Below are 18,133 nucleotides of genomic sequence, written 5' to 3'. Positions count from 1 at the left end.
CCCACCAGATGCAGGAATTCCTGCAGCCAGGAATCCTCTGGAATCGGCGCAGCTCCAGAAAGGTGATGGATTTTGATGGAATAACCTCCGGAATCGGCGTCTTCCCAGGCTTTGTGTGGGGGGCAGAAGGCTTTTCCCTTGGGAGATTGGAATCTCCGTCTCTCTGTGGGCTCAGTTCCTGTTTTTTGGGGTAGGAAAAGCCAGCTCTGCCTTGAAAAAGACTGGAATGGTCCTGGAGCTGCTGGGAATTCGCTGTGGGAATGGGCAGCAGGAGTTCCCTCAGCTGGAGGGTCTGAGGGGGATCCTTAACCTTGGAAAATTTAGGGAATGGATTGGACCAGCCTGGAAAACCCCAAATCCCTCTGATCCCTGGAAAACCCCAAAAACCCCAGAAAACAGCTAATTCCTTTTCCTTCACCATTCCTTCCTTTTCCATTCCTTTCTCTCCCCTTCCCTATTCCTTCCCCCCTTTTTCCCCCCTTTTCCCTTCCCTCTCCTCCTCCCCTCTGGAATTTCTGGGATACTCCATCCACCCCATCCAAGCTCAGGGGTCTCCAGCCCCACAAATCTTCCCCAATTCCCTGACAATCCCTGAGCCAGGGAATTTTCCAAAGTCCTGGTGGAAAATGATTCATTCCCTGTCCGAACAGGAGCCTCGGAATGTTTTCCGTGTCACGGGGACTTTGCTCATTCATGTCAGTGTGATCGGAATTTTGCTTTGTCCATTCTTCCCGAGGGAGATTCCCAGATTCCGGCGTCTCGCGGCCTTTCCCAGCAGTTTCCCAATGGACAATTCCCAGATCCCAGGATCTCTCTGGCTTTCCCAGCAGCTCCCAAGGGAGAATTCCCAGATCCCAAGGTCTCCCAGCAGCTCCTGTTCTTCCCAGTGGAGGATTCCCAGATCCCAGGATCTCTCTGGCTTTCCCAGCAGTTTCCCAATGGCAAATTCCCAGATCCCAGCCCAGCTCAGCTGTTGGATGAGATGTCTCCCACACTGCATTCCATGGATCCAGGGAATTTTGAGGCTGGAATATTTTCCTGGGCTGAGGAGCTTCTGCAAAAAGGGTGGTGGGAACATTTGGGAACCCCTGGAAGAGGAATTCCATGAGAAATCCAAGCAGCTTCCACCCGTCGAATCCCAAGCTTTTCCCGCTGGAATGAAGGGGAAGGAGACCTGCTCCAAAGGCAGAACCCCCTCCACATTCCCAAAAAAAATGAATTTTTCGGCGAAAGTTGCCCCTGGAATACTGCTGGTTATGGCTCTCCTGGATTTCCCATCCCACAGGAAAGAGTCGTGGCTGCGGATCTGCTTTTCCAGAGGAAAGGATTCCTTGGATCATCCGTTGGATTGGGATGTCCTTCCCAGAGGGATCCAGCTCTCCTTGCATTCCCTGGATTCCCTCAAGGATTCATTTCCCAGCTCCAAATGGAAGCTTGAGGAACATCCCTGCGTCCCTTTTTCCTTGGGAAAAAGCTCCCGAATCCCAAAAATCTGTGGGATTTGGTGCTTCCCTCCTGGATCAAACATTCCCTTCCCTCCTGGATTCCAGCCTCAGTTGCCATGGTGACCTCATCCCAAAGTTGTGACTCCTCCCACTCCTTGGGAAGCATCCAAGCTTGGGAAGACCCTCTGGAAGTGATGGAAAAGTGGGATTTTTGGGAGTAATTTTGGTGGGAATTCCGGGTCCTGTCCATGCCTCTTCCCGGAATTCGCTCAGGGAGCAAACATCCAAGGGTTGCTCATTATCCCCTTTTCTTGGAATGATATGGAAACCCCAAGAGATTTTCCATAGGGAAACCCCGAGGGTGGCGCTCAGGAAATTTCCCGGAAAAGTTGGGAATTTTCAAACACGGATCCCTCACCTGAAATTTTAAGTGGAGATCTGACCTTTCCGGGGTGATTCCTGTGTGGGAAAATTCCATAAAAAACGGATGGATGGGAGTGATGAGAGCCAGGGGTTGAAGGCCAAATCCCATGTTGGATTCTGGGAATGAAATGAGGGCAATTCCGGGTTTTTTGGTGGAGAAATTCCTCAGTGGGAATCGAGATTGAGGCGTTATCACAACAATGAGAAAATTCCTTGCATTGTTTGTTCCAGGCTCATCGCGGGCAGTTTTTGGGGAAGGGATCCCTCATCTCCAGAGTGGCTTTGGAATGGCTTGGGAATGTTGGTGTTTCCATGGGATTTTGGGAAGTTTGGGGCAGATTGTTTTCCTGAGCAGCTTGGCTGGGATTTGATTCAGATTGTCTGGGAAAAGCCAGATCCAGGCCATGGGGCTCTTGGGAATGTCAGGAATATTATAGATGTGGCTTTGGGAATATTTTCCATATTTCCATTAGATTTTCCAGCATTTCTGGGAAGTTTGGAATTGATTGGGATGAGTTTTCCTGAGCTTGGCTGAGGTTTGATCCATATTTTCTGGGCAAAGGCAGATCCATTCCATGGAGCTTTTGGGAATGTCAGGAATGTTCTGGAGGTGTCTTGGGAATCTCTTGGGTCTTCAGGACTTGCATGGGGTTTTGGAAGGTTTGGGATTGGTTGAGATGAATTTTCCTGAGCAGCTTGGCTGATGTTTGATCCAGATTTTCCAGGCAAAGGCAGATCCAGGCCATGGAGCTTTTGGGAACATCAGGAATGTTCTAGAGGTAGCTTGGGAATGTTTTCCATATTTCCATTGGATTTTCAGCATTTCTGGGAAGTTTGGGATTGGTTGGGATCTTTCCTGAGCTGGTGTGATCCAGATTTTCTGGGAAAAGCCAGATCCATTCCATGGAGCTTTTGGGAATACCAGGAACGTTCTAGAGGTAGCTTGGGAATATTTTCCATATTTCCATTGGATTTTCCAGCATTTCTGGAAAGTTTGGAGTTGATTGGGATGAGTTTTCCTGGGCAGTTTGGCCAAAGGTTGATCCAGGTTTTCTGGGAAAAGCCAGATCCAGGCCGTGGAGCTTTTGGGAATAGTCAGGAATGTTCTAGAGGAGCCTTGGGAAAGTCTTGGAAAAAGGCTCAGTTTTGGGTTCAGTCATTCCAGCAGGGAGTGGTGAAACTGCAAAAATTGAAATAATTTCAATATTAAAATTATTTTTTACTTTAAAATGATGGTCAGTATTGAAATTATTTAAAATATTTAAGTTATGGTCAATATGTATGTGATTTTCATATTTTTTTAATATTGAATTTTTTTTTAATATTGAAATTATATTTCAACATTGAAATTATTTTTAACATCAAAATTATGTCAAGTATTTAAATTGTGTTTCCCATTTTAATTATTTTAAAAACAAAATATTTGGTAGACCTAAATGATGCCTGTCACTTGAATAATTTTAATATTTTGGTTATTTTTCATTCAATGTATTTTGGTATCTAAATAATTTTAATATTAAAATAAGCTTTAATATTAAATTTTTTTTGAAATATCGAAATTATTTTAATATTGAAATTATTTTCAATACCCCAAATATTTTGAAACATTCCAGAGGGTAATCAGAACAACAGAGCCACATCCACATCCACAGCTCAATCCCAAAAAAACAGTGGGATTTAGCCACAAATCCATTGGCAGGAATCCCACGGGAACAGGGTTGGGGTGGGAATTCCAGGGGTGGGAATTGGGGCAGGAATTCCATGGGTTTGGAACGGGAATTCCATGTGAATTCCATGGGAACCGGGTTGGGGCAGAAATCCCACAGGATCAGGAATCCCATGGGAAGGGGTTTGGGGTGGGAATTGTGGGGTGGGAATTGGGGCAGGAATTCCATGAGTTTGGGGTGGAAATTCCATGGGAATGGGAATTCCACAGGAATGGGTTTGGGACAGGAATCCCACAGATTTGGGATGGCAATCCCACGGGAATGGGTTTGGGGTGGGAATTGGGGCAGGAATTCCACAGGAATGGGAATTCTACAGGAATGGGGTTGGGATTGGAATTCTCCATGTATTCCACAGGAACAGGTTTGGGGTGGGAATCCCATGGGAACGGGTTTGGGATGAGGAATTCCAGGAGTGGGAATCCATGGGTTTGGGATGAGGATTCCATGGGTTTGGGGTGGGAATCCTGCGGGAACAGCCCAACCCCACCTTGATCCCAGTTTCCCCCATCCCGTTTTCCCTGTAGGAATGGAGAATGGGTTTGGGGCATAAATCCTCTGGGAATGTGGGAATGTCCCAATCCCTCGATTCTGTGAGAATCCCACAGGAAAGGGTTTGGGGTGGGAATCCCACAGGAACATTTTTGGGGCATGAATCCCCCAGGAAAAGCCCAATCCCACACCCTCCTGTTGATCCTGCTGTCCCCTGGATCCCATTTTCCCTATAGGAATGGGTTGGGGCAGGAATCCCCCGGGAATGCCCCAATCCCACCCCAATCCCAGTCTCTCCTGTTGATCTCGCTCTCCCCTGGATCCTGTTTTCCCTATAGGAATGTTTTTTGGGGCATAAACCCCCTGTGAACACCCCAATCCCAGTCTCTCCTGTTGATCCCACTCTTCCAATCCCATTTCCCTTAGAAACAGGGAACATTTTTGGGGTGCAAATCCCCTGTGAATGCCCCAATCCCATACCCTTCCGCTGACCCCACGCTCTCCCGACCCCATTTCCCTTAGGAACGGAGTGAATCCTCCAATCCCACCCCAATCCCAGTCTCTCCTGTTGATCCTGGTCTCCTAATCCCATTTCCCACAGGAATAGGGAATATTTTTGGGGCATAAATCCCCTGTGAACACACTGATCCCACTCCAACCCTGGTCTCTCCCATTGATCCTGGTCTCTCTTATATATATTGGGACATAAATCCCAGTGAACACCCCAATCCCACGCTGGCTCCATTCTCTCCTGATGCCATTTCCCTTAGGAATGGAGTGAATCCTCCAACTCCACCCCAATCCCATCCTGATCCCATGCTCTCCCATTGATCCCGCTCTCATCTGGATCCCATTTTCCCCTTAGGAATGGGTTTGGGATGGGATTCCTTATGGGAACAGGGAACAGGTTTGGGGCAGGAATTGGGACAGGGACCCCTCGTGAACACCCCAGTCCCACCTGATCCCACTCTCCCAATCCCATTTCCCATAGGAACAGAGTGAATCCTCCAACCCCACCCCAATCCCAGTCTCTCCCGTTGATCCTGGTCTCTCTCCCGACCCCATTTCCCTTAGGAATGGTGTGAATCCCCCGGGAACACACCAATCCCACACCCTCCCATTGACCCCACACTCTCCAGATCCCATTTCCCTTTGGAACAGGGAACATTTTTAGGACATAAACCCCCCGTGAACACCCTAATGCCAGTCTCTCCCATTGATCCTGGTCTCTCTCCCAATCCCATTTCCCATAGGAACAGAGTGAATCCCCCAACCCCACCCCAATCCCAGTCTCTCCCACTGACCCCATTTCCCTTAGGAACAGAGTGAATTCTCCAATCCCAGTCTCTCCCACTGACCCCACTCTCCCAACCCCATTTCCCACATGAACAGGGAACATTTTTAGGACACAAACCCCACCCCAACCCCAGTCTCTCCCCCTGACCCCACTCTCCCTGTCCCATCTCCCTGCAGGAACGGGGTGAACGTGGAAGGCGCGACGCACAAGCAGGTGGTGGATCTGATCCGCGCCGGCGAGAAGGAGCTGATCCTGACGGTGCTGTCGGTCCCGCCGCACGAGGCAGAGAACCTCGACCCCGGCGACGACTCGCTGGGCCAGGCCTTCTATGACTACACGGAGAAGCAGGCCGTGCCCATCTCCATCCCCACCTACAAACACGTCGAGCAGAACGGGGAGAAGTTCGTGGTGAGCAATGCCAAAGGGAAATCCGTGTTTTCCCCACGCAATTCCGTGTTTTCCCCACGCAATTCCGTGTTTTCCCCACGCAATTCCGTGTTTTCCCCACGGAATTCTTGTTTTCATGCAATTCCTCATTTTCCCCGCAGAATTCCTTGTTTTCCCCGTGGAATTCTTGTTTTCATGCAATTCCTCATTTTCCCCGCAGAATTCCTTGTTTTCTCCATGGAATTCTTGTTTTCATGCAATTCCTCATTTTCCCCGCAGAATTCCTTGTTTTCCCCATGGAATTCTTGTTTTCATGCAATTCCTCATTTTCCCCGCAGAATTCCTTGTTTTCCCCATGGAATTCCTTGTTCTCACACAGTCCTTTGTTTTCCTCGTGGAATTTTTCCCCACGGAATTCTTCATTTTCCCCACAGAACTCCTCGTTTTTCTTGTGCAATTCTTTGTTTTCTCCATGCAATTTCTCTTTTTCCCCACAGAATTCCTTGTTTTCCCCACACAACTCCTCATGTTTCCTGTGGAATTCCTCATTTTCCCCATGCAATTCCATGTTTCCCCACAGAATTCTTCATTTTCCACGTGCAATGCCTCGTTTTCCCTGCACAATTCCTTGTTTTCCCCATGGAATTCCTTGTTTTCATGCAATTCCTCGTTTTCCCTGCACAATTCCTTGTTTTCCCTTCACAATTCCTCATTTTCCCTGTGGAATTCCTTGTTTTCCCCACAGAATTCCTCATTTTCCCCATCCCTGTAGAATTCCTTGTTTCCCCCATGGAATTCCTTGTTTTCACACAATTCCTTGTTTTTCCTACACAATTCCTCATTTTCCCCGTGGAATTCCTCATTTTCCCTGCAGAATTCCTTGTTTTCATGCAATTCCTTGTTTTTCCTTGGCAATTCCTAATTTTCCCCACAGAATTCCTCATTTTCCTCATGGAATTCCTTGTTTTCCCCACAGAATTCCTCGTTTTTCCTGTTCAATTTCTCCTTTTCCCCACGTAATTCATTGTTTTCATGCAATTCCTTGTTTTCCCTGCGCAATTCCTCATTTTCCTCCCACAATTCCTCATTTTCCCTGTGGAATTCCTGGTTTTCCTGGCACAATTCCTCGTTTTCCCCACACAGTTTCTCTTTTTCCCTGTGCAATTCCTTGTTTTCACACAATTCCTCATTTTCCCCATGGAATTCCTTGTTTTCCTGGCACAATTCCTTGTTTTCCCCATGGAATTGCTCATTTTCCAAAGAGGTTTTATTGGTTTATTGGGAATATCAGGGTCAGGGGTTGTGATGTTTCATCCCTGTGAGATTCCCTCTGGGCATTCCCGAGTTTTTGGGGTGTGGGATTCCATGTTTTCCAGAGTGGCTTATTGGAAATTTGTTTACCCTCCGAAATAGCAGGATTTTTCCCCCAAAATAGCAGGTTGTTTTCCCTAAAATAGCAAAATTCTTCCTCAAAATAGCAGAATTCCTCCTCAAAATAGCAGGGTTTTTCCCAAAAGAGCAGTTTTCCCCTGAAAATAGCAGCTTTTCCCCAAAACAGTGGGATTCTTCCTCAAATTATCAGGATTTTCCCCCTAAAACAGCAGAATTCTTCCCAGAACAGCAGCATTTTCCCCAAAATAGCAGTTTTTCCCCTCAGATCTCGGGGTTTGATTGTTTTTTTGGGAATATCAGGGTCAGGGGTTGTGGTGCTTCATCCCTGTGGGCATTCTCGAGTTTTTGGGGTGTGGGATGGGTGGGAAAGCAAAAGGAATGGATTACATTTTGGAATATTTTTGGGAATTTTCCCAAAATACCCTTTTTTTTCCTGAAATAGCAGTTTTCTCACAAAGTAGCAAGATTCTTCCTCAAATATCAGGGGTTTTTTCCTAAAATAGCAGGATTTTTCCCCAAAACAGCAGGATTTTTGGGAATATTTGTGATTTTGGGGAATATTCAGGAATATTAGGCAATATAATTCTGTTGTTCCCAAGTGTCCAATGTTTCCACAGACATTCCGGAATATTTGGGAATATTCAGGAATATTTTTGGGGAATATTTAGGAATTCTGGGGACCATTCCTGATTTTCCCAGGTGTACAAAATTTCCATGGCACCAGCAGTGCTCCAAGTGCTGTCGGGAATTCTCCATTCGGGAACATCTGGGAATATTCAGGAATATTTAGGATATTCGGGAATTTCACAGGAATATCACAGAACATTCCTTATTTTCCCATTTTTCCCATTTTTCTAACTGCTACCGGGAATTCGCCGTTCAGGAACATATGAGAACATTCAAGAATCTCACGGAACATTCCCGATTTTCCCATTTGTCTAAGCGTTACCAGGAATTCTCCATTCAGGAATATTTGGGAACATTCAGGATATTTAGAATATTCAGGAATCTCACAGGAATCTGACAGAACATTCCCATTTTTCCCATTTTTCCCATTTTCCCAGCGCTACTGGGAATTTACCATTCAGGAACATATGGGAACATTCAAGAATCTCACGGAACATTCCCAATTTTCCCATTTTCCCTGATTTTCCCAGGTTTTCAATGTTTCCATGGTGCCAGCTGTGCTCCAAACGCTATCAGGAATTCTCCATTTGGGAACATTCAGGAACATTTAGGATATTTAAGATATTCAGGAATCTCACAGAATATTCCCAATTTTCCCAAATTTCCCAGGTGTACAACATTTACATGGCACCAACTGTGCTCCAAACACTACCAGGAATTCTCCATTCGGGAATATTCAGGAATCTCACAGAAAATTCCTGATTTTCCCATTTTTCCCAGGTGTACAATGTTTACATGGCCAGCCACCAGCTCTGCTCCGAGCGCTATCAGGAATTCCCCATTCAGGAACATTCATGAACATTTAGGATTTTTGGGAATCTCACAGAACATTCCTGTTTATTCCCAGGTGTACATTTACATAGCTGGCCACCAGCTCTGCTCCAAGAGCTATCGCGAATTTGCCATTCAGGAATATTTAGGATATTCAGTAATCTCACAGAACATTCCCGATTTTCCCATTTTTCCTGATTTTCCCAATGTTTTCCCCAGGTGCACAACATGGACATGGCTGGCCGCCAGCTCTGCTCCAAGCACTATCGGGAATTTTCCATTCAGGATCATTCAGGAACATTTAGGATATTCAGTAATGTCACAGAACATTCCCAATTTTCCTGTTTATTCCCAGGTGTACAATGTGTACATGGCCAGCCGCCAGCTCTGTTCCAAGTGCTACTGGGGATTCTCCATTTGGGGATATTCAGGATTATTTATTTGGGAATCCTTGGGGAATATTTGGGGAATAAACATTCCCGATTTTCCCATTTTTCCTGATTTTCCCAGTGTTTTCCCCAGGTGCACAACATGGACATGGTCGGCTGCCAGCTCTACTCCAAGCACTATCGGGAATTTTCCGTTCAGGTTCATTCAGGAATATTTAGGATATTCAGGAATCTCACAGGGATATCACAGAACATTCCTGATTTTCCCATTATTCCCGATTTTCCCGATGTTTTTCCCAGGTGCACAACGTGTACATGGCTGGCCACCAGCTCTGCTCCAAGCGCTATCGGGAATTCTCCATTCGGGAGCATTCAGGAACATTTAGGATATTCAGGAATCTCACAGAACATTCCCATTTTTCCTGATTTTTCCCAATTTTCCTGTCTATTCCCAGGTGTACAATGTGTACATGGCCAGCCGCCAGCTCTGCTTCAAGCGCTATCAGAAATTCTCCATTCGGGAACATTCAGGAACATTTAGGATTTTTGGGAATCTCACAGGAGTCTCATAGAACAATCTCAATTTTCCCATTTTTCCCAATTTTCCCGTTTATTCCCAGGTGTACAACGTGTACATGGCCGGCCGCCAGCTCTGCTCCAAGCGCTATCGGGAATTCGCCATCCTCCACCAGAACCTGAAGAGGGAATTCGCCAACTTCACCTTCCCGCGCCTCCCCGGCAAGTGGCCGTTCTCACTGTCCGAGCAGCAGCTGGACGCCCGCAGGAGGGGCCTGGAGGAGTACCTGGAGAAGGGTAGGGAGCCGGGAATCCCCAAAATTCCCATGGGATTGCTGAAATTCCCATTGGGAACGGCAGAATTCCCATTGGGAACGGCGGGATCCCCGCAGTATTACCAAAACTCCCACGGGAATGGCAGAATTCCTGTGGGATTCCCCAGAATTCCCATTGGTAATCACGTAATCCCCACGGTATTCCTGGGATTCCCATTGGGAATGGCAGAATTCCCAAGGTGTTCCCCAGAATTCCCATTGGGAATCACAGAATTCCCATTGGGAGTTGCAGAATTACTGTGGTATTCCCAAAATTCCCATTGGGAATGGCAGAATTCCTGCAGGATTTCCCAAAATTCCCATGGGATTCCCAGAATTCCCATTGGGAATGGCAAAATTCCCACGGGATTCCCCAGGATTTCCGTTGGGAATCGCGGAATTCCCACGGGATTCCTAGAATTCCCAGAGGAATGGCAGAATTCCCACCCTGATGGGGTTTGGGTTGCTTTGATGGGGGAGAAAAGGGAGTATGGGGGGGGGTGGGAGGTTTGGGGTGGGATTTGGAGTGGAGGGTGGGAGGGGACATGGGACATTCCTTGGAGGCACCTTGGAGAGGGTCTGGATCTGTGGGGGACATCAAGACATGGAGAATGTGGAGTCAGCAGGGACAGGAGGTGACTGAGGTGACAATCCCAGGGCTGATCCACCTTGGAGAAGGTCTGGATCCATGGAAGGACACCAGGAGATGGAGAGCATGGAGTTAACAGGGACCCAGGGGACAGGAGGTGACCCAGGTGACATTGGAGGTGTCCATGGAGAGACACCAGGATATGGAGAACATGGAGTTAACAGGGACAGGAAGTGACCCAGTTGACATTGGGGATGTCCATGGAAGGACACCAGGATATGGAGAACATGGAGTTAACAGTGACCCAGGGGACAGGAGGTGACCCAGGTGATGTTCCTTGGAGGCACCTTGGAGAGGGTCTGGATCCATGGATTGACATCAGGACAGGGAGAATGTGGAGTTAGCAGGGACAGGAGGTGACTGAGGTGACATTCCCAGGGCTGATCCATCTCAGAGAGGCCGGATCCATGGGGGACAGCAGGAGATGGAAAACGTGGAGTTAACAGTGACAGGAGGTGACACAAGTGACACTCAGTCACCTTGGAGAGGGTCCGGATTCTTGGGGGACATCAGGACATGGAGAACATGGAGTTAGCAGTGACCCAGGGGACAGGAGGGGTGGCACAGGGGACAGGAGATGACAGGAGGTGATGGAGGTGATGTTCCTTGGATCCACCTTGGAGAGGGTCTGGATTCATGGGGACAGCAGGAGATGGAAAACGTGGAGTTAACAGTGACAGGAGGTGATACAAGTGACACTAGGTCACCTTGGAGAGCATCTGGATCCATGAAAAGACATCAGGACATGGAGAACATGAAGTTGACAGTGACAGGAGGTGACTGAGGTGACATTCCTGGGGTTGATCCACCTTGGAGAGGGTCTGGATCCATGGAAGGACACCAGGAGGTGGAGAACATGGAGTCAGCAGGGACCCAGGGGACAGGAGAGGTGGCACAGGAGACAGGAGATGACAGGAGGTGACACAGGTGACATTCCCTGGATCCACCTTGGAGTGGTTCTGGATCCATGGAAGGATACCAGGACATGGAGAACATGGAGTCAGCAGTGACCCAGGGGACAGCAGGTGACCCAGGGGTGCCCCAGGTGCAGGAATTCCCCTCGGGATGAGTCAGGATCGCGGGAAGGGGACACTGGGACACTCCAGAGGGGACATTCTGGTGACATCCTGGTGACATCCTGGTGACATCCCGCAGTGTGCTCCATCCGGGTCATCGGCGAGAGCGACATCATGCAGGAGTTCCTGTCGGAGTCGGACGAGGTGGGTGACGTCATCCCGCGGAATTCCATGGAAAAAAAGCTCTTCCATGGAATGCCAAGGTTGGGAAACCTTCCCTGTCCAGCTGTCCCCAAGGCCACCCCAATCCGTGTCCCCAAGTGCCACATCCACAAGTTTTTTGGGACAATTCTGCCTGTTTTTTATGGGATTAAGGCTTGGTCCAGCAGAATTCCATGGGGAAAACACTTCCATGGAATTGCTGAGGTTGGAAAAGCCCTCAGAGCTCCTCCTGTCCAAGTGTCCCCAAGGCCACCCCAATCCGTGTCCCCAAGTGCCACATCCGTGCGGTTTTGGGACAATTCCACCCATTTTTTACGGATTTGATTCATCCCAAGCTCCCAGAATTCCTCCAAACCCCACAATCCTTCGGGAATAGGGTGGGAATGACCTACTGAGAGGGAAACCCAGGAATTCCAGAGGGTGAATCCACCAAAAACCCCAATTCTGGGACAATTCCAGGGATAAAATTCCACCCCAGCCACAGATTCAGGAATTCCATGGAGAAATTCTCCCAAAAATCCCACAAATTTGGGATAAAATTCCAACCCCATCCCTCCTCCTTCCCCAAATCCCTGGGGAAAACGTGGAATTCCTGATTTTTGGGGACTTTTCCGTGGGTTTTTCCCAGAACTACAACGGTGTCTCAGACGTGGAGCTGCGTGTCGCTCTGCCTGACGTCTCCACAGTGACGGTGAGGGTGAAGAAGAACAGCACCACCGACCAGGTGTACCAGGTGAGCTCATCCCATGGAATTCCCTCCTTTCCCACCTGGAATGGCCATTCCTTCCGGGAATGTACTGTTCTCCACCTGGAATTTCCTCCTTTCCCAACTGGATTGGCCATTTCCGACTGGAATTCCCTCCTTTTCCACCTGGAATATCCTGCTTTTCCTCCTGGATTTTCCTTTTCCACATGGAATTTTCTCCTTTTCCACCTGGAATGTCCTCTTTCCCACCTGAATTTCCATCTCCCACCCGGAATTTCCATCCCTCACCACAATTTTCCTCCTTTCCCGCCTGGAATTGCCTCCCCTCACCTGGATTTTCCTTTTTTCCACCTGGAATTGCCATTCCCTCTTGGATTTTCCTCCTTTCTCACCTGGATTTTCGCACCTGAATTTTCCATCCCCTCACCTGGATTTTATTTTCTCACTTTTTTTTTTTTTTATCCTTTCCCACCTGGAATTTTTTATTCCTGCCTGGAATTTCCTCCTCTCCCACCTGGATTTTCTTCTATCGCACTTGGATTTTCCTTTCCCACCTGGAATTTCCATCCCCTCACCTCGATTTTCCATCCCTCACCAGAATTTTCCTCTTTCCCACCTGGAATTGCCATTCCCACCTGGATTTTCCTCCTTTCTCACCTGGATTTTCCTTTCCCACCTGAATTTTCCCACCTGGAATTTCTCCTCACCTCCATTTTCCATTCCCTCATCTGGATTTTCCTTTCCCACCTGGAATTTTCTCCTTTCCCACCTGAATTTTCCATCTCCACACCTGAATTTTCCTTTCCCACCTGAATTTTGCTCTTTTCCACCTGAATTTTCCTCTCCCGCCTGGAATTTCCAGCCCTTCACCTTGATTTTCCATCCCTCACCTGGATTTTTTTTCCCTTTTCCACCTGGATTTTCCCACCTGGAATTTCCATTCCCCCACCTGGATCTTCCTTTCCCACCTGGATTTCCCCCACTTTCAGAGGATCAGGATCCATTGGATCCATGAATTACAGGGAACAAGGGGAAACCGTTTGGAAAAAAGAGCTCCAAATTTGGCTGGAAAAAAGCAGCAACTCCACAATTCTGTGGATAAACAGGATTTGGGCAACTTTGGGACATTCCATGGAATTTCTGTCCGGAGTGATCCCAGGTGGGACTTCTGGATTCACCCCAAACTCAGGACCCCATGGATCAGCAGCAGGAAAAGGGAATTTGGGGAGAAATCCCTAAAAATCCTCCCCAGGTTTAACGGGAAAGATGGAAAATCAGCTGTTCCGCGGTTTGGGGATTTTTTTGGGAATGCCTGATGCCCTTTTCCGGTTTTTTGGGAATTGCTGATCCCGGTTTTCCGGCGTTTTGCAGGCGGTGGCTGCCAAGGTGGGCATGGACAGCGTCACTGCCAACTACTTCGCCCTCTTCGAGGTCATCAACCACTCCTTCGGTGAGCCTGGAGTCCTGGGATTTGGGGAAAATGGGGGGGAAAATGGGTTTTTGGGATAATTCCTGGGATGACAATTCCATTTTGGGGATAATTCCCATTTTTGGGACAATTCCTGCAATGACAATTCCATTTCTGGGACAATTCCTGCAATGACAATTCCATTTTTTGGGACAATTCCCATTTTTGGGACAATTCCTGCAATGACAATTCCATTTCTGGGACAATTCCTGCAATGACAATTCCATTTTTTGGGACAATTCCCATTTTTGGGACAATTCCTGCAATGACAATTCCATTTCTGGGACAATTCCTGCAATGACAATTCCATTTTTTGGGACAATTCCCATTTTTGGGACAATTCCTGCAATGACAATTCCATTTCTGGGACAATTCCTGCAATGACAATTCCATTTTTTGGGACAATTCCCATTTTTGGGACAATTCCTGCAATGACAATTCCATTTCTGGGACAATTCCTGCAATGACAATTCCATTTTTTGGGACAATTCCCATTTTTGGGACAATTCCTGCAATGACAATTCCATTTCTGGGACAATTCCTGCAATGACAATTCCATTTTTTGGGACAATTCCCATTTTTGGGACAATTCCTGCAATGACAATTCCATTTCTGGGACAATTCCTGCAATGACAATTCCATTTTTTGGGACAATTCCCATTTTTGGGACAATTCCTGCAATGACAATCCATTTCTGGGACAATTCCTGCAATGACAATTCCATTTTTTGGGACAATTCCCATTTTGGACATTCCTGCAATGACAACCTTTCTGGGACAATTCCTGCAATGACAATTCCATTTTTGGGACATCCCATTTTGGGACAATTCCTGCAATGACAATTCCATTTCTGGGACAATTCCTGCAATGACAATCCATTTTTTGGGACAATTCCCATTTTTGGGACAATTCCTGCAATGACAATTCCATTTCTGGGACAATCTGCAATGACAATTCCATTTTTTGGGACAATTCCCATTTTTGGGACAATTCCTGCAATGACAATTCCATTTCTGGGACAATTCCTGCAATGACAATTTCATTTTTTGGGACAATTCCCATTTTTGGGACAATTCCTGCAATGACAATTCCATTTCTGGGACAATTCCTGCAATGACAATTCCATTTTGGGGATAGTTCCCATTTTTGGGACAATTCCTGCAATGACAGTTCCATTATTTGGGACAATTCCTGCAATGACAGTTCCATTTTTTGGGACAATTCCATTTTGGGGATAATTCCCATTTTTGGGACAATTCCTGCAATGACAGTTCCACTTTTTGGGACAATTCCATTTTGGGGATAATTCCCATTTTTGGGACAATTCCTGCAATGACAATTCCATTTTTTGGGACAATTCCTGGGATGGGGAATTCTTCGAGGTCATCAACCACTCCTTCAGTGAGCCTGGAATTCCTGGGATTTGGGGAAAAATGGGTGGGAAAAGGGGTTGGGGAATTCTCGGGATGGGATTGGGGAATTCCAGGAAAAATCCCTGAGATCCAGGATGATCCCAGCCCCAAATCCTGATCCCAAGGGGCACTGCCAGGAGGTTTTGGGACAATTCCCGGGATGGCTGCTCTGGTTTTGGGACAATTCCCATTTTTGGGACAATTCCTGTGATGGTGGCTTCGTTTCTGGGACAATTCCAGGATGGCAACTCTGTTTTTGGGACAATTCCTGGAGTGACAATTCCATTTTTGGGATAATTCCTGGGATGTTAATTCCATTTTTTGGGACAATTCCCGGGATGTTAATTCCATTTTTTGGGACAATTCTGGGGTGGCAACTCAATTTTTTGGGAAAACCCTGGGATGGTGAATCCCTTTTTTGGACAATTCGTGGATAGTGACTCTATTTTTGGGACAATTCCCATTTATGGGACAATTCCGGGATGGCAACTCTGTTTTTTGGGGACAATTCTGGGATGTTGATTCCAGTTTTGGGACAATTCCCAAGATGGCGACTCCATTTTTTGGGAAAACTCTGGGATTGCAAATCTGGGTTTTTGGGACAATTCCGGGATGGTGGTTCCGGTTTTTGGGACAAGTGCCAGGATTTGTCCTTTCTGGGACAATTCCTGGGGTGACAATTCCATTTTTGGGACAATTCTGTTATGATGACTCCATTTTTGGGATAATTCCTGGGATGGCAACTCCATTTTTTGGGACAATTCTTGGATGGTGACTCCATTTTTGGGAAAACTCCGAGATGGTGACTCCCTTTTTTGGGACAATTCTTGGGATGATGATTCCATTTTTGGGATAATTCCCATTTTTGGGACAATTCCCGGGATGTTAATTCCATTTTTGGGACAATTCTCGGGATGTTAATTCCATTTTTGGGATAATTCCTGGGATGGCAACTCCATTTTTTGGGACAATTCTTGGGATGATGATTCCATTTTTGGGATAATTCCCATTTTTGGGACAATTCCCAGGATGTTAATTCCATTTTTTGGGACAATTCTGGGGTGGCAACTCAATTTTTTGGGAAAACCCTGGGATGGTGACTCCCTCTTTTTGACAATTCCTGGATAGTGATTTTGGTTTTGGGATAATTCCACGATGGCAACTCCATTTTTTGGGGACAATTCTGGAATTCCTCAAAACCTGCCAAAATTCCCGTTTCTTCCATGCCAAAACCCCTTTGACCCCAAATCCCATTGTTTCTCCATCTTTTCCAACCTCATTTTCCTGGGGAGAAAATCCCTCATCCCATGATGAGGAAAAATCACCCAAAAATCACCCAAAAATCTAAAAAAAAAAAAAAGAAGAAATTACCAAAAAATCACCAAAAATAAAAAAAAATCCAATCAATCACAAAAAAAAGAAAAATCACCAAAAAAATCCCAACGAATCACGCAAAATCCCCCAAAAATAAAGATCACCAAAAAATCACCCAAAAAATCCCGAAAAATTTTTAAAAATCACCAAAAAATCACCGAAAAAATCTGAAAAAATCACCAAAATCATGAAAAAATCACCGAAAAATCATGAAAAATCACCCAAAATCATGAAAAATCACCAAAATCAATGAAAAAATCACCAAAAAATCATGAAAAAATCACCGAAAAATCATGAAAAAATCACCGAAAAATCATGAAAAAATCACCAAAAAATCATGAAAAAATCACCGAAAAATCATGAAAAAATCACCGAAAAATCATGAAAAAAATCACTAAAAAATCATGAAAAAATCACCAAAAAATCATGAAAAAATCACCGAAAAATCATGAAAAAATCACAAAAAATCATGAAAAAATCACCAAAAAATCATGAAAAAATCACCAAAAAGTCACAGAAAAATCACAAAAAAGCCCATAAAAATTTTAAAAGTCACCAAAAAAGCATTAAAAAATCGCCAAAAATCCCATTTCAACGCCGTTTTTTCAGCTCTCCCACAATCCCATCCTTCCCAGTTTTTCACCTGGATATTCCCAAATTTCCTGCTCTCTCCCAGTGCGGAAATTGGCTCCCAACGAGTTTCCCCACAAGCTGTACGTTCAGAACTACACCTCAGCTGTCCCTGGCACCTGCCTGACCCTGAGAAAATATCCCAAAAAATCCCCAAAAATTCCCAAAAAATCCCCAAAATTCACCAAAAAAAGCATGAAAAAATCCCCCAAAAATTCCCCCAAAAATCACGGAAAAAAAACCAAAAAATCACAGAAAAAGCACAAAAAATCACCAAAAATTCACTAAAAATTCACCAAAAATCACAAAAAAACCCACAAAAAGCCATGAAAAAAATCACCAAAAAATCATGAAAAAGTCACAGAAAAATCACCAAAAAACCCATTAAAACTCACAAAAAATCACCAAAAAATCACCAAAAAAATCCAAAAAATCCCAGAAAAATCCCAAAAAATCCCATTTCAACGCCGTTTTTTCAGCTCTCCCTCAATCCCATCCTTCCCAGTTTTTCACCTGGATATTCCCAAATTTCTCCCCATTTCCCAGTGCGGAAATTGGCTCCCAACGAGTTTCCCCACAAGCTGTACGTTCAGAACTACACCTCGGCTGTCCCTGGCACCTGCCTGACCCTGAGGAAATGGCTTTTCACCACCGAGGAGGAAGCTCTGCTCAACGACAACGACCTGGCCGTGGCGTACTTCTTCCACCAGGTGAGCAATTCCCACCTGGAATTCCCTGGGAATGTCTGGAAAAGTCATGGTGAGGTGGTTGGGTGCGACGGTTGGGCGTAAAATTGGGAATTTTGGGGGTTTTTCTGGG

General features: G+C 46.0%; 1 protein-coding gene across 4 annotated transcripts in view; it reads left to right on the top strand.

Moving 5' to 3' along the window:
* The window catches only part of SNX27 (sorting nexin 27), a 32,844-nt gene that overhangs the window by 5,239 nt on the left and 9,472 nt on the right, over window positions 1-18,133 (top strand). For all 4 annotated transcript variants that reach the window (XM_085082557.1, XM_085082558.1, XM_085082559.1 and 1 more), the window contains exons 2-7: window positions 5,558-5,789; window positions 9,628-9,820; window positions 11,642-11,706; window positions 12,353-12,457; window positions 13,802-13,880; window positions 17,861-18,024. In XM_085082557.1, the coding sequence (XP_084938683.1) occupies window positions 5,558-5,789; window positions 9,628-9,820; window positions 11,642-11,706; window positions 12,353-12,457; window positions 13,802-13,880; window positions 17,861-18,024 (838 nt within the window). The remainder of the gene's footprint in view (window positions 1-5,557; window positions 5,790-9,627; window positions 9,821-11,641; window positions 11,707-12,352; window positions 12,458-13,801; window positions 13,881-17,860; window positions 18,025-18,133) is intronic.

Source organism: Lichenostomus cassidix, chromosome 25 (genome assembly GCF_008360975.1).
Source record: "Lichenostomus cassidix isolate B80296 chromosome 25, HeHo_3.0, whole genome shotgun sequence".
Classification (NCBI taxonomy): Eukaryota; Metazoa; Chordata; class Aves; order Passeriformes; family Meliphagidae; genus Lichenostomus; species Lichenostomus cassidix.
Note: the sequence above shows the minus strand (reverse complement) of the source record. Positions and strands in the feature narration are given on the sequence as shown.